This window comes from Typopeltis vanoorti, chromosome 7 (assembly GCF_054136105.1).
Source record: "Typopeltis vanoorti isolate ZY-2024b chromosome 7, IOZ_Tvanoo_1.0, whole genome shotgun sequence".
Lineage (NCBI taxonomy): Eukaryota > Metazoa > Arthropoda > Arachnida > Uropygi > Thelyphonidae > Typopeltis > Typopeltis vanoorti.
Window position 1 is genome coordinate 155,617,713 of NC_143555.1, and position 17,691 is coordinate 155,635,403.

Sequence of the window (17,691 nt, forward strand, 5' to 3'; positions counted from 1 at the left end):
ATTTATTTATTTTACTGAGTTATTCTGGTTATAATATGTAGTTTACTGAATTTTAAAAGTAAAATACAAAATAACCAATCATTTGAAAAAAGAAAAAAAATTCGCATTGAGAGATGGGAAATTACTGATCACTGGCAGATATATTAGTCACCAAAAGACATGTGCTGTGAATATATGTTAGCCCCAGTAAATTATAATGAAAAGTCAACTGCATTTTCAGACTTGTGTTTGTGTTCTGTGCTGTGGATATATGTTAAAAATCAACAACTTGGAATATTCAGAAAACCTAGATAGTACCAAGATGTTCCTATTCTGGAAAGAAATGTAAGTTTAATTTTTTTTAACTTAAACATAACAACTGATAATTGTAATTTCAATAATCACTGGTCGTATATTTCGGTAAACGTAATTCTAATACTGAGTAGTTTTTTTTTCATATGAATAATCATAGGGTACATATTAGAGTATGAACATGAATACATTGGCGACTTTTCATGCCTAATGTGTGTGTGTGTGTGTGTGTGTGTGTGTGTGTGTGTGTGTGTGTGTGTGTGTGTGTGTGTGTGTGTGTGTGTGTGTGTGTGTGTGTGTGTGTGTGTGTGTGTGTGTGTGTGTGTGTGTGTGTGTGTGTGTGTGTGTGTGTGTGTGAGGGACACCAGCATATAATTAAATTATTCAGAAAATCTCAAAACACTGCCTCCATCACGACTTACTCTAAGAATTAGAAGAAACACACGTATAAACCACAGTGAAAATTATTTAATTGTAAATATTTCATCCTAAGTATCTTAGGACATCATCAGTACAGTATTTAAACAAAAATTAGGAATAACATACAGTTAGGGCGCATGATTACAATAGAATCTCATGAAAACGTGCATAACGTGCTAAAGTAGTAAAAACAAAAACAAAAAAAAAACTCGTTAATTATTTAACACAGTTTTGTATGACAATTTCCCATACTTTAGGAATAGTAAGAACGTCGTTGCGGTTTAGGTTTGGTCTGTGTAGTAGGGCTTCAGAACTTTCTTTGTATAAACGTTCATGTTTAAATAAAGATCTATGTAAAAGTTTAGCCTTTTCCCAATGGATCCTATGGTTTGGATTTTCAATTCCGTGTTGAGAGAGGCCAGATTTCTGCGGTTTAAGAAGACGAATGTGGTCTCGATGTTCCGAGATGCGTTTCTGAACAGACCTACCTGTCTGTCCAAAGTAAGATAATTTGCATGAGCATGGAATCTCATAAACACCAGGTAACATCAAGGGTGAGAATTTGTCCTTAGGAGAAGGTAATAAGTTGTAAATTTGGTTGATAGGTTTTAAGTAGTGGCAAAATTGTATTTCTTCATAATTTTAGAAAGACGTTCTGAGATGCCTTTAAGGTATGGGAATCCTATGCACTTCTTCCTGTCTGGTTTGATGTATGCAGAAGTGACTGATGATTTTTTTTGTGTTGTTTTGGGATTATATCCATTTAGGATGGCTGTATTTTTGATAACTTCTAATTCCTGGTTTAAAGATTCTTCAGAGGAGCAGAATTTGTGTGCTCTGGAAACTAGTGATTTAATAATGCCAGAGTTCTGAGATGGATGATGAGCAGAAGAATTGTGAATGTAGCGACCTGAGAATGTAGGCTTGCGAAAGACGGAAGTGGCGATGGAACCGTCTTCTTTTCTTTTGATGTGTAAATCCAAAAAAGAGATACCCTGTGGAGATTCTTTTTCTAACGTAAAGTTGATGCAATGATGAAGAAGGTTAATTTTATCTAGAAACAGTTGTAATTCAGGTTCGGGATGATTCCATACTGCAAATACGTCATCGACATATCTTAGCCAAATTTTTGGTTTGGGTTCAAAAGTGAATATGTTTTCCTCAAGGTGTTCTAGAAACAAAGTTGCTAGGTTTGGTGATAAAGGAGATCCCATTGCTGTTCCTTCCTCTTGCTTGTAAATTTGACCTTTCCAGGTGAAGTAACCTGATGCAATTACAAACTTGAACAATTCAACTATATCAGACGGAAATTTTTGAGTTAGTAATTCTATTGTTTCTTTATGGGGAATGTTAGTGAAGAGGGAGACAATGTCGAAACTGATTAACAAGTCAGTTTTTGATAGTTGAATGTCTTTCATTTTTGTGTGAAACTCAGTAGAATTTTTGATTGAAGAGACTGAGTGGCCTATGTGAGGGCGGAGAAGGTTAGATAAGAATCTTGATAACTTGTACGTTGGACAGCCGAAACAGTCTACGACAGGTCTAAGTGGAACATTAGTTTTGTGTAGCTTAGGTAAGCAACACAAAACTAATGTTCTCATAACGCATCTCGGAACATCCAGACCACATTCGTCTTCTTAAACCGCAGAAATCTGGCCTCTCTCAACACGGAATTGAACATCCAAACCATAGGATCCATTGGGAAAACGCTAAACTTTTACATAGATCTTTATTTAAACATGAACGTTTATACAAAGAAAGTTCTGAAGCCCTACTACACAGACCAAACCTAAACCGCAACGACGTTCTTACTATTCCTAAAGTATGGGAAATTATTGTTGTTATAGAGTTTGGAATGTTTGGAATTTCGCTGGGGCCCTCGTCTGTCAGGGACATCACGTGGGGTTCGCTTATTGCCTTGTGATATTTAGAGATAAGAATCATGACATTATGTGTTTACACAAAACTACACAATCTTTTTTGGATTTACACATCAAAAGAAAAGAAGACGGTTCCATCGCCAATTCCGTCTTTCGCAAGCCTACATTCTCAGGTCGCTACATTCACAATTCTTCTGCTCATCATCCATCTCAGAAATCTGGCATTATTAAATCACTAGTTTCCAGAGCGCACAAATTCTGCTCCTCTGAAGAATCTTTAAACCAGGAATTAGAAGTTATCAAAAATACAGCCATCCTAAATGGATATAATCCTAAAACAACTCAAAAAATCATCAGTCACTTCTGCATCCATCAAACCAGACAGGAAGAAGTGCATAGGATTCCCATACCTTACATTAAAGGCATCTCAGAACGTCTTTCTAAAATTATGAAGAAATACAATTTTGCCACTACTTACAAACCTATCAACCAAATTTACAACTTATTACCTTCTCCTAAGGACAAATTCTCACCCTTGATGTTACCCAGTGTTTATGAGATTCCATGCTCATGCAAATTATCTTACTTTGGACAGACAGGTAGGTCTGTTCAGAAACGCATCTCGAAACATCAAGACCACATTCGTCTTCTTAAACCGCAGAAATCTGGCCTCTCTCAACACGGAATTGAAAATCCAAACCATAGGATCCATTGGGAAAAGGCTAAACTTTTACATAGATCTTTATTTAAACATGAACATTTATACAAAGAAAGTTCTGAAGCCCTACTACACAGACCAAACCTAAACCGCAACGACGTTCTTACTATTCCTAAAGTATGGGAAATTATCATACAAAACTGTGTTAAATAATTAACGTGTTTTTTTTTTTTTTTTTTTTTTTTTTTTTTTTTACTACTTTAGCACGTTTTCATGAGATTCTATTGTAATCATGCGCCCTAACTGTATGTTATTCCTAATTTTTGTTTAAATACTGTACTGATGGTGTCCTAAGATACTTAGGATGAAATATTTACAATTAAATAATTTTCACTGTGGTTTATACGTGTGTTTCTTCTAATTATGAACGTACCACAGGTTTCGTTATTTAAAAAAAATTACTCTAAGAATTCCCACCCTTTAACAAGAAAGAAATACCCCAAAATGTATTGGAAAATTAGTACAGCCATCTATAGAAGAAAAAAAAAACTATGTTTGAGTGACATAGCATATAATTAAATTATTCAGAAAACCTCGAAACAGTGAATTTCCAAACACATAATGTCATGATTCTTATCTCTAAATATCACAAAGCAATAAGCGAACCCCACGTGATGTCCCTGACAGACGAGGGCCCCAGCGAAATTCCAAACATTCCAAACTCTATAACAACAAACATCCATGTCACGATTCCTTATCTTATCTTGATCTTGTTAGAAGTGTCCCACCAATCACGCCACGATTCCTTATCCACTAATATATCTCCCTTTTCCATTCAAAACAATAACGTCACTTATTTACAACTAACAAATGCCGTCACTTATCTACATCTCATAACAACACCCACCCACGTCACGATTCCTTAAGTTATCTTGATCTTCATCTGGTCAGAAGTGCACCACCAATCACAACACGAATCCTTATCTCTACCATCACCCATAATTCCATACGCAAACCAAAATAAAAGAACTCACGTCACTCACACATATTCCCCCAGGGAAATTCCTAACATTCCAATCTCATGACGTCATCAAATAAACAACCAATCACGTCACGATTCCTAATCTTATTTTGATCTGGTTTAAACCGCCACCCATACTACTAATATAGAATGTTATTATATTATAATCGATAAACAAATACATGTTATTCAATTCGCAGTATAAACCGCAAGCAATGTATATTCAATGACAATAAAATAATATAAATAAAATGATCTAATCTTACTACACAAATAAAAATATCTATCATTTTTAAAAATGATGCAAGAAACATAAGTAGGATAATGGATTTGCATTTTCTGCTTCTTTTTTAATTCTTTTTATTAACAACGCTTAACCTAAACTCCTGTGATATTTAACTTGATTTTTTACGTGCACGTGTTTACTTTTGAACTGCCAATTGTGCAAATATTAAAATATTACGTGCACAGTTAGCGATCTAACAGCAGCACACAAAGCTGCTAACTAAGAAACTGTGGTTACTAAAAATCCTACTGAGACGACTGATCAATTAAACAGACGAGCTGTGCTGTGTGATTCAAGTATGCGTTGTAAAATCCACGGAAATCGATTAGAAGTAGATCAATTACAAGGATTTTCATACGAGTAATTCCAAACTAGACAATTCATTGTTCGCAAAAGTGTGGTCCGCACCACGTGACCAGTCAGAAGAGATAAATTTAATATCCTTAAAAGTTCGTGTCCTTCATGGACTGCTATAAATGAGGCATTGCGGACTATTCTGACTTCAGCCATAGCTCAACTGAAGCCTCGGTTGTCAAATAAATCATTATTTTTTTAACCGAAAAAGGGATTCACAGATAATTATACGCGAGATCAAATAATAGAATGATAAAACTGATTTGGGAGGGGGGGGACTTCGAAATTTTTGTCAGGCATAAAAGTTTTTAAAATTAACCTGGTAAAAACATACGTAATATATAACTTCTCATCGATTATTTAAATTCTTTTTTTTTTTTTTTATCCTGGTTTAAAGGACTTGGATAGCAAAATAGTTCGTTTGAAATTCACTAAATATCCACAAATAATTACACAAGTGGAGTTCGAGGAATTCATCGAACACACTACGTACCTGACAAACTTAATTCCTGTTTCCCAGAGCAGCTTTTGTTTACTGCAATTCTTGGGCGCCATGGATATATGCTCGTGCTTGTACAGTTCGCTCAAGCCGCAACCAATTATGCGCACGCTGTCCCAGATGTGACCAATTTCGTCAGAGGCGTTGACCAGCGCTAATCCTATTATACCTGCAAAGCAATTACAAACACTTAACGTTAGCAAGACCAACACTCGAAATATGATTGTCACATGCACACATACGCACGCATGCACACAGACACACACACACACACACACGGTGATAATAGTTCTTCGGAGTTGCATCATTCGAACGTGCTCTTACGGTCGCCAGATTAAAGTGGAACTCAGTACAAATGCAGTGGAAGGAAACACTGTAATTAGAACAGAAATAGAAGACGCTTTCTCTTTTCATGTTATTTTCACCCATTCCAATAGAAAAAAAGTCAGTTTTGATATCCGCTGAGCATTTTCTCCCGAAATATACTTGTAGTTTTTGTAAAAATGATTTGACTTCACGCATTACAATTTTATTTAAAGATACCAAGCTATTTTAAATATATATAAACCTGGTTTTAATTCATTTCCCAAGTAAGTAAACAGACAACAAAGTTAAGTGCTCCTGCAAGTAGTGCAAGTCTGGGTGACCCGCACACGTAGTGCACGATTAAAAGGTTAAAAACTTTCTACATTTATTACAATTTTTTTGGAGCTCTGCCCAAAATTGTCTTGAAAAAGTTAATTTTCTCGTTCCTGTTCAAATCTAAGTAGAGCTAACTTTCGTGTCCGTTTCGGGATATGAAAAATCAAAAACAGCTTGATAACAAGCTCAACTTGAGCTAAAAGCAAACAAAGATTTTTTTCATAAATCTTTTGCGCACTTCGCAACAAACAGCTACAGTGAACTCCCAAATGAGATCAAATGAATAACCTCGAATTTAGAAAAAGATTGCGAGACCACCTCGTGAGATTAAATAACGTTCACTTTATATTAAATGTGTATCATTAGAGCTGTTTAAGTAGTCCAAGCAGGATTCTAACAGATTATGATTGAGTACATATTATGTTATGTGAGCCCTCGCAGATGCAGTCGTTCATTGCACAGTGACTGCATATCGCCGACACTTAGATTTTTCTAGTAACGAGTATGGCTACGGACCTTAGTTACGCATGTTGTGCGGCTCCTTCTATTTCCTTTTTCTGTTTTCTATCGTGTCTTTTTCGTAACTCAGCAGTCTCTACATCACCAATTGAACAGTAATTGAATATTGTACTGTATTTATAATATATGCAGTATTAACGTTTACTATATTCTATTAGTACTCGTATTACTAACACTTGTATTGCACCCATATTGTACTAATAAGGTCTCAAACTCAAAATACGAGTAAATGTAAATAAAATTCTTAATTAAAAAAAAAAACGTGCTGCGCTGTCTGCCAGGAGCATAACAGTCGCGGTAGGTTCATTGGTCCCATTACAAGGCTTACAGTCGATCCCTTATTTGCGAAGATAAATAAAACTTTGAGTTCAACTGATTGGTTATTTACATTCATGACCAGTTATATGCAGAAATATTAATTGCTTTCTACGTCAAATTTTGTTATTTCTAAGAAACAGTGACTGTGTGTAACAGAAAATTCTCCTTAGCCGACGAAACAACTGGTAATCCAGAGTAAAATAGGGATTAAACTAATTTTATTAATTTTTTTCACATTCAAACTACATGCGTTTTTCTTTATTGTTGAGTGCGAGAGGGCGCAACGATCGCCTAGTATTTGACCGAGATATAGCGGTTTATTTTTATTAGGGTAACTTGATATCTTTTATGGGGCGGCACTGCATTTCGATATAGCAGAATAAATATTATTAATGAAAAAGCATCATTGCCATGCAAAGCTTACTGAAATCGTTCTATTTATGTCTGTACGCAGGAAAAATTAATTCATCAATTTTTTTACAGCAAACCGAGACGCTGTGCGTGCTCTCGAAGTGCTAGATAAGGATAGTTTTGTCCATAAATTACAATTAAGTTACTCTGATTTTCTAGCCTTTGTCATTTTGAATTGCCACACCCAAAATAACCTCCCTTTATGTTATGTAACTTGAATTCCTTTTTCAAAGCATTACATAAATGAAGTCGTAAGTTCAAATCGGATGGATGAACTGCAGTCGATCTGAAACTGCAAATTCAATTTTGGTTAGAATGTAAAAATGTTCTCTCTCTCTCTCTCTGTAATTTTAAGGGATTGCATTCTGTATATTGTTTCTTTTGCTCATATCGCTGCTTCCATATTTCCTAATAAGATTACTGCTACTAACTTGGTCTGAATGATGTAGCAAAGGGAGTAAAAGTGTCCGCTTTGTCTTTTCTGACTGCCTACAAGGACACAAATCATCTTTTGATCGCTTTCCATGCGCATCAACATCTTGTTTTACTATTGGCCACCCCGTCATTTCAACAAAGCCATTATTCATAGTATAACTAAGATGAAAAGCCAAAAGGCTATTTTTTTCTGGCGAGGTTGATAGGTCTAGCTACTCACTGATGAGACCTCAAAAAAGGTTGAAACCGGTCTGGGTAGTGACCTCTCCTCATAATGTAAAACAGTACTACATCTCTTAAGAGCTGTGTGTTTTACATTATGAGAAAATATCAAGAACAGTGAGGAAGCTTGCTTCACCTTTGCAACGAGTTGCCGTGGTGTGGCACTACCAAGTGGTCACTTACGCTTGGATACGCTGACAGTTCGTCGGCATGAAACGTTACAGATCGTAGTTTTCGATCTTAGTTTCGCTTACTGGCTGAAAAACAAGAAGGGATTTTTATCCCCTTAACTCAAAGCCATTATTCGTTAGAGCGAAACCCCACCGAACCTTCTCTGTTCGTATGACGCTGAGAAATGCGTTCGCGCCCCCTAAAGCAAAAAAAAAAAAAAAAAAAAAAAAAAAGTGACAGATAAGTTTCTTTAGGAAATTCCTTAACTGGTAACTTGGGAAACAACAGAAAATTACTTTCCGCAATGCTGGGCTGATTTTTTTTTTTTTTTTTTTTTTCCCTGCGTCGTCAGTTATGGAAGAGTCCAATGGAATTCGTCCCCTCTCAAGCGCTTTCCATGCAACTGCTCATTTTGCGGCAGATAAAAAAACCTCTGGGTTTGAGGTTATATTGCAGTGAACCCCCCCCCCCCCCCCCCCGAGATAATGAAACGAAAGCCCTCGAGATTTTACATTCCCCCTTTGTTCGGGCCGAGGGGGGGGGAATTATTAATCACGATGAGGAGTTTCAGGAAAGATTCATCGGCTGGAATTAGAAAGGCGTAAAGGTAAAAGGAACGCGGCTAAAGTCCAGTCACTAATGCACAGCCGTAAATGGACTCGCAGAACGTGAACTTTGATGACACCAACGTTCCGAGCAGGACGCTAAATTGCAGGATTACGTGCGGATGTCTGTCAGGGAAGAATCCAAAGAGCTGTAATTGGCCAATTTTAAGAGCAGGGCTCGCTATTTTAAACCCCCAACGGAGCAGTGTCGGGACGGAGACTCTTTTCTACGTTGCTTTACACGCGATACTGAGAAGGGGGGGGGGGGAGACGGGGCTACGAAGACCGTAAAACTTTGCCAAGATTTCGCTAGCTTGTCAGGAAACTAACTCGGCTTTATGGCGTCATTTTAGAGTTTATGAAATTTCAGAATCTTCAGAAAGCAAAAACACCGTCTCCGAACTGACGCGGGAGGGCGGGTGAGGATTTCATAATATCCTGCGAAAAAGAGACGCCAAAAATGATAGTAAAAGCGGTAAGTAAAATATCTTAATGGCATTTCGTGTTTTGAAGATTCGGGAACACTTCCTTCAACTACCTGCAGGTGCGGCGACGATTTCTGCTTAAACAACGGTTGTGCCTGTAAAGACTCGAATCGCACTTGAATGGCGTCCATTAGGTCAGCCAAGCGGGGGAAGGCACACTAGATTTACTCCCGAAGAGACCGAGAAAGCAAACTCATATTTGCATACGAGCAACGCGACGTAAACAAATGAACTGGTTCGTCCGTAATAGGAAGTCGGAGGTAGCTGTTAATAGCGCGTGGGTAAATAACCGAGACAGTAGCTTTGTTTTTTGGAGGGAAGCGGATTGAGTAAGAGTGCTAATTTCATCTGAGCCATTGGGTGGAAGAAAAAGAAGCGAGCAGCTCACTTAATACATCGCTACTGTCAATATCATCCCCTGCTCATTCAGAGAGAGAACTGGAAGTTATCGCTATAACAACGTCTTTTTAATGACGTATTTGTGCTGATTTTGCTGCTCACTTTAATAAGCTCCAAATAAAAAGGGGATCCAAATAAGAAGGGGATCCAATCGTTTGATGCTGTTGGCACACTCTCCCTCGATGAGTCTTCGGACTCCCTGGAGGTGTCAAATAATAATAATAATAATAATAATAATAATAATAATAATAATAATAATGTACGCGAGCGCACACACACAAATCTCTTTCCCCACTCACACAAAGACACGCGTGTGGAGGGAATTTGTGCAAAAGCAAAGATTGGTTGAGCCTCTGCTACTAATGGCTTGCAAGTTTGAGCGCGGTTAGTAGTTGGAAGGGCTCAATCGTTCGATGCTGTTGCCACACTTTCCCTCGATGAGCCCTTGGACTCCCTGGAGGTGTCAAATAATAATAATCATCTGGGATTAAAAACATGTGATATGTGTTATTCTTTTTAAGGTCTATAATCAAAAACAAGCATACTAGCGCCATCTGCGTGTCAAGAGATGAACTATACATACAACTAGTTATAAGAATGAAACATCCTGCTCATTTCTAAATAATACAAACGAAATTAAGAGTGAGATGTTAAATCCCGTTTTATTTTATAGCCGGGTACGAAACTCGGGTCGAAATCCATCGACCTCCATAGGGTTTCAATGCCGAAAAAACTATCGTAGTTAACAATATTTAACATTATATAGTACACCACTTCGGCAATTCGATAGTAGAGGTATGTAAGTTTTGGTTCACTTAAAAACCTTGATATTCCAGGTGTCTACCTACTCACTGATAAGACCTCAGAAAAGGTTGAAACCGGTCTGGGTAGTGACCCCTTCTCATAATGTAAAACAATATAAATATATATATATATATACATCTCTTAGGAGCTGGGTTTTACATTATGAAAGAATATTAAAGTTAGTGAGGGATCTTGCTCCACCTTTGCATGGAGTTACCCGGGTGTTGTACTATCCAAGTGATCATTTACACTTGGTTCGCCGATAGTTTTTTCGGCATTGAAACTCTTTGGATGTCGATGGATTTCGACCCGAGTTTCGTACCCGGCCATAAAATATAAAACGGGATTCATCATCTCCCTCTTAATTAACAAATTCGCCGGTAAAATAGCCTTTCGGCTTATTATCTTTCTAATACAAACGAAAGTTCGTCGAAAACATAGCAGCAGGGCCGCGCCATGCGGTAGTGCAGATTGTACCCAGCACAAGGGCGCTTGAAGATGAGGGGCGCCATTTCACCACGGGAAATAATAAAAAAATAATAAAAAAATATATATAAATTTCTTATTCTTGAATTATATCATACTATATAAATTACACAATTACAAATTATAGTTAATGCAATAAAAATGAAATTTAAAATCAGTGAAATTATTATGAATTCTATGTAATCTAACAACATTTTTAACTTAACACGTCACCAGTTTTATTATAATTTGTTTGAAGTGAAACGTTATCAATATTACCGCAGATTTTATTTCACAGAGTAAGCATCGACTCAGCGAAAATTGTTTCAATATTCTCGATTGTTTATTATATTTTTAGTGGAAATTGTTAGTTTAAGACAGACCGTGAATTTATTCTCACGCTGTGCTCTGCCCTTTGTGGATGTGTGATTGTGACTGAAACAGTGACATTGTTCTGCAAATTTGGAAGGTGTGAAACTATAACATAGTTGATTTTTTTTTCAACAGTAAGCATTTGGTATTAAAAAAAAGGCGTTAAAATTTACCAGCCATAATAAATTTTGATAACCTCTTGTTTTCATGAAAAACATGTATAACATTTAAAAAAAAAATTGTAAATGACTTATTTTTTGTTCTATAGTTAAATAATTTTAATTTTTTAAAAAATAAATTTACCTATTATTTTCTTCTTAACCCCTTAACCGATTATTCCGTATATATACGGGTAGCTGCTGAGGGACCATAGCTAAAAATCTCGTATATATGCGGGGTAGACTATCGGCGTTCTTATCGGAGCATCAGCCTGACGCGCCGATAAGAACTGTGAAATTTTTTGAAACTGTAAATTTTGGGGGGGTTAATACAGGAATTATATACCGTATTTGCCGGCGTATAAGACGCACTTTTTTTCTTCGAAGATAGGTCTGAAAAACAGGGTGCGTCTTATACGCCGATACTCAGTTTTTTATTATTTTCATTTCTGGAAGTTTTCTGTGTTCGAAGTTACGCGATTTCTTTATTGCTTCCTTGCAGTCAGTGTGTGAGAGAGCATTCCAGTTCCATAGAGCAGCGTTTCTCAAACCCCTTAACGTACCAATTAAAAATCAGAAAGCGGTCATTTTTCTGTCAAATTTTTTGGGCAAGTTTTGGGCGAGGATGATTTGCTGGATCAAATTCATCATTATTTGAAAAATAATGAGGAATTTGTGCAAACGCAAATGAAATAGCCGTTGGCAGCTTTTCTCGGCTGAAAGGAAATAGGCACAGGATTGTCTAGCGTCTATTTATATGTGTTTATATGTGAAATTTCACATATAAACACATATAAACACACAAAGCATATGGTTTTGCTTGAGCCATACAGCATTTTCTGTGGTATCGTTAGTTAGTGCCGTTTTTATCCCAGTGGTCTCTAATTGCACTGTTTGTTGAGAAACATATTGCACAGCTTGCAGATGTCTCTGTACCTTATTCAGTGATACAATAGGAACGTTTTACGATCTCGAACGATCTCGAAACATTGAATTTTATTCTATGCGTTAATGATGCATAGCCGAAAATTGCCATGGATCCCCTGAAGACCTTTCACGTACCCTCGAGGGTACGCGTACCACACTTTGAGAAATACTGACGTAGAGTTCAGTAGATGCGCATGCGCTGTCATCGACGATCACAGCTGTGTCCTGTTCGTTTAAACTTTCCAATTGTTGTCGCAGTTGTGAACGGTGATAAATTTCTGCCGTTAAATTTTCTCTAAATTTCTTGGCAAATTATGGCTGAAAAACGTCGGCATTGTTACAATATTGCATACAAGTTATGTGTGATCGTGTATGCTAAAGAACACGGAAACAGGGCGGCAGAGAGGCATTTCCTTCCATCCCAACTGAGAAAGTGATAAGAACTTGGCAGAATCAGGAAGAGGATTTAAAAAAAGCAACGCACAGTAAACACAACCTACGAAGTGGAACTGCAAAATGGCCAGAACTTGAGGCAGAACTGAATACTTGGATTTTAGACCACGGAAAAGCGAGACTTTCAGTGTCTACAGAAATGATTATTCATCAAGCGAAAACGATAGCCACTAACAGAGGGATCGCCAACTTTACTGGATCAACATCATGGTGTTCAGGATTCATGAAGAAAAAGCAACTATGTATGCGGACTAAAACAAAAATATCACAAAAGATGCCAGATGGATATGAAGAAAAAATTTCATCGATTCGTGATTAACGCAAGGAAACGAGAAAATTTTGAACTTGCGCAAATTGGAAACATGGACGAGGTTCCGATGACTTTTGATGTGCCCTCAAACAAAACTGTAGATTCCAAGGGCACTAAAAGTGTTACTGTTGAAACTTCGGGGCACGAAAAAACTCGCTACACGGTTGTTTTATCCTGCTGTGCTGATGGGACAAAATTGCCGCCACTGTTGATTTTTAAAAGGAAGACGCTACCCAAAGACAAACTGCTTAAAGGAGTGTTTGTACATGTTCACGCAAAAGGCTTGAAGTTATGGATAGATAAAATTTGGTCTAGGCGCCCCGGTGGACTGTTGAAGAAACCTACCATGCTAGTATGGGATCAGTTTCGTTCTCACAGAACAGACGATGTTAAAAATAAACTCAAGGAATTGAAAACTCAGTTAGCTGTAATTCCAGGAGGTCTAACTAGTCAGCTTCAAACTTTAGATGTCTGTATTAATAAACCATTCAAGGGATTTATGAAGGAGAAGTGGAACAGCTGGATGCAGGCTTCAGATTTTGAGGTTACGCCATCAGGAAGAAGAAAGAAGTCTAGCAATTCGCAAGTTTGTCAGTGGGTCAAAGCTTCACGGGATGCTGTGAAAACAGAGACAGTGGTGAAATCATTTAAGAAGTGTGGAATTAGTAATGCACTGGATGGTACAGAGGACAATTTGTTGTATGAGGACTCAGATTCTGATTTAGAAGAGGTTTCAAGTGTCTCTTCATTTAGCTCTGGAGGTGAATTTCTGGGTTTTGACGATTAAAAGGTGGGTACTCTTTCCTAGTTAGATTAGGTATTTGTTGAAAGTAGACCTACTTATTACTTTATATTTGAAATACTGTAAATTCATTATAATATTCAGTGATAAAGTTTTTTTCCTAAAAATGTGTACAAAAAAGGGGGTGCGTCCTATACGCAGGTGCGTCTTATACTCTGGCAAATACGGTAATTATTTTTCAATATCTGTGAAGCGTTGGGCTATATTAAAAAAAAAAACATATTCGTGATTTAAATTTGAAACCACTTTCTGCTACTAGGTGGGAAAGTAGAGTAGAAGCAATAAAGCCACTTAAAATAATATCAAGGAAATTTACCAGGCTCTTTTTGATATTACGGAAGACGAAACTAAAGATATCGATTCTAGAGTTCAGGCAGACAACTTAATTCCAAAAATTTATTGGTTTAAATTTATTTGTTCTGTTCATGTTTGGTACGAAATCTTAAGTCTCGTAAATGTTGCAAGCAAAATAATCTGACAGAATCTGACATTTGATGTAGGAAAAATTACAGAAAATCTTGATTATGTTATACAAGAATTAAATACTCGCTGAACAGACCAATATTTTGAAAATATTATTAGAACTGCAAAACAAAAAGTAGCAAACGATTTTAATATTGATCCCATTTTTCCAGACATTCGCAAAAGAACAAAAACAAAAATGTTTGGTTACGAAGCATCAAATGACACAACGCATGATCCCAAACAAAATTTAAAATAAATTTTTTCTTCGGGATTTTAGACACGACAATAACTTCAGTCACGGAAAGATTCATATTCTTAAAACAACATAGAGAGGAGTTTAAAGTTATAAGAGACATTAGGAAATTAAAAGATTGGAGCGATGAAGATTTAATGAAACATCGTAAAGATTTGCACTTAAAACTGAGCAACAATCAAGATTCCGACAATCGCGATGTTGATGGTATGACTTTATTTGAGGAATTAAAAACTTTGCAATGTTTTACAAAAAAAAAAAAAAAAAAGAGTCGACTCTTCAGGATGTTTTAAATTATATACGAAAATAAATTAACCGACACGTTTCCGAATACTGCGATTGTGATGCGTATTTATTTAACATTTCCAATACCCGTAGCATCAGGGGAAAGAAGTTTTTCAGAACTGAAACTAATAAAAAATTATTTGCGGTCAACAATGTCTGGAGAGTGTGTAACGGATTTATCAATTATATCAATTGAAAATAATATTATGGATTCATTAGACATTAAAGATATTAAAATTTTGTGGCGGCCAAAGCAAGACGGATAAATATGTAAGAAAACCTACATTTATCCTAATTGTTATATATAGTTAAAAGCATATCTCCACATTTTACTTTTAACAAAGTAAATTTTTCGAAAAAATTTTCATGGAAACTTATTTTATGGGGGCGCTGAAAACGTTTTGCACAAGGGCGCCTCCTATCCATGGCGCAGCACTGCATAAGGCATCTGTTGCTCAGGGATAAACTGACACATTTTCATACTAAAAAAGTATCCTCTATCAAAAAAAAAAAAAAAAAACATCACCTAACGCCTTTTATTCTCTTGTAGGAAGTAGGCGAGGCCTTTTAACCCTATCCAGCTTTTGGATACTGAGTGGACAGTTCGGTATTCCCTAGTAGCAGTGGCGTAGCTAGGGGGGTGAGGAGGGGGCGGTCCTCCCCGGGCGGCACTTTGAACCCTTTTCAACTTTTGCAGTTAATTCTAAAATACAGTCTCGAGAACTCAGTTCCAAATATTGTAATTAATACCACTGCGAATTTTCCTCACAATTGCTGTAAGCATTGCTAGTTGTGAGAGGAGTTTTTCTAAATGAAACTGATTAAGAATTACTTACATTACTATGAAATAGATTTCGCCAATGTCATCGACGAATTTGCTAACGAAAAGCAAGAAAAATAATATTTTAGAATGTTGAAATTAAAGTTTTACTTCAAAAATAAACATGGTGTTTTAATTTATTTCCCTGTACGTCGTTTTGGCTCTTTGTAGTATTTTCGTTGTGTATTGAGAGGGGCGGCAAATTCAGGGACCGCCCCGGGTGGCAACAGCTCGAGCTACGCACTGCCTAGTAGCCATTCAGAGATAGCAAAACTGCCACTGATTATAAGGGCAATCGATGAAGAGACTGGCAACAATCTCCCTACGATAAAAATAGAACTTGATCCAGTGGCGGCCCGTACATGAGCACTGCGACACTGCAGCACCCTCAAGGAAAAAATGAAAAATTTAAATTTTGTTTGTGTTTATAAATAATAACGATGCTTACGACATTATATAAATGCAACACAACATGTTAAAGGTTTATGTTTCGACAGTTATTGAATAGTTAATAATTGCAATTGTTCGATTAACGCTTTAGATTACGAAACAAAGGTTTCGTAATCTAAAGTGTCGGAATTATCACGTTCGGCCAGTTGCAGCTAGACTCTCCGATATTCGTTTGCGCTTGTGATTGCACGTTACAAGTCATTCCGACACTGCTCGTTTGGGCAGTGGATCGTATGCTTGACGCGTTATTTCTGTGAGATACGAAACTTTTATTATTGGTGTTTGTTCGTGGTGAGGGTGAAACATTTTTAATAAAGAAATTTTTTAATATGTAAATTTATTTATTAATAAATTGGTTACCGATTAGGAAAAAAATAATTTTTTTATTTTTTTATTTAATTTTTTTTTGTTTGATTTTGTATATGCAGCACCCCCACTTAAAATTTTCACCGGCCGCCACTGACTTGATCCCAATAAAACTTTTCAGCGCCATTTAGCACCACGTTTTACAAACATCATTGTTTTCTTAAGTCATTAAAGGAATCGCTTCTGCTTGACTTTCTGCGTAGTTGATGCTGCATGCGTACAGGACGAACGTTCTAATCGTGCAACATTATTATGCCAACGAGCGGAAAACTTACCAAGTAATTAATGACAGCGACAGAAGAAGAAGAAGAGGCACCACGTGATAGCAATTTGTTCTTGTATCTGCCAAAGAAGGAAGATAATTGCTCTGCGAAGACGCAGCGTTTCGAATCTCGATGCACTAGTCTGACCTTCGAAGAGGACGACCTTCGCTGACAAACTCCAAGCTCGCTCGCGTTTTTTTTTTTTTTTTTTGTTTTGTTTTATTTTCCCGGAGATGGCAGCGATACTCTGAAATGATAAATGATCGCGAGCAGATCACTTCCTCTCGCATCCAGTGCATCAATGACGAAAGCAGCAGGCATCGCTGGCGATGATGATCCGAAGAAGAGCAAAATTAATTACCTCGCTGATTAGTCTGCGACGTATCTCTTCTCGATAACGGGGGAAGCTCTTGCGAAGATTATTGTCTGGACGCAACATCCGGAGTTTCCTTTGCTAGCATCCGGAATAGGCAGATGATGCAGCGAGGCGATGCTGTAAAGCCCTCTGCGGTATTCACACACATACACACACACATCGTAGTGGATGGAAACACGCAGTTATGCTGAAAGCGACTAACGATTCAGCACGTCAAGTAACATTCTGACACGTCAAAGTTGTGACGAGTCACGTAACGTCGGCCCACTTCCCAATTTTGCTTCAAAGGGCTCTGCTGCAGATCCAATTAGCGAATTCCTGCCACTCAGTTTATGGTTCACTGCGGAGCTAATTTTGGTGAAATAACTTCAACCGACACTCGCGCGCTCTTCCACTGCTTTTGGTTATTTACGACGACGTCTGAAACTTTCCTATTACCAACCTTCTGTTATTAGAAGAGATGAAAATTAGTGGTTTGAAACGTCATTTATAACCGCTATTTACTA

General features: G+C 37.1%; 1 protein-coding gene across 1 annotated transcript in view; it reads right to left on the reverse strand.

The window, feature by feature from the left end:
- The window catches only part of LOC150105230 (glutamate [NMDA] receptor subunit 1-like), a 550,508-nt gene that overhangs the window by 414,485 nt on the left and 118,332 nt on the right, over positions 1-17,691 (reverse strand). Inside the window, exon 6 of the mRNA XM_090395141.1 lies at positions 5,404-5,578. Within this exon, the coding sequence (XP_090251267.1) occupies positions 5,404-5,578 (175 nt within the window). The remainder of the gene's footprint in view (positions 1-5,403; positions 5,579-17,691) is intronic.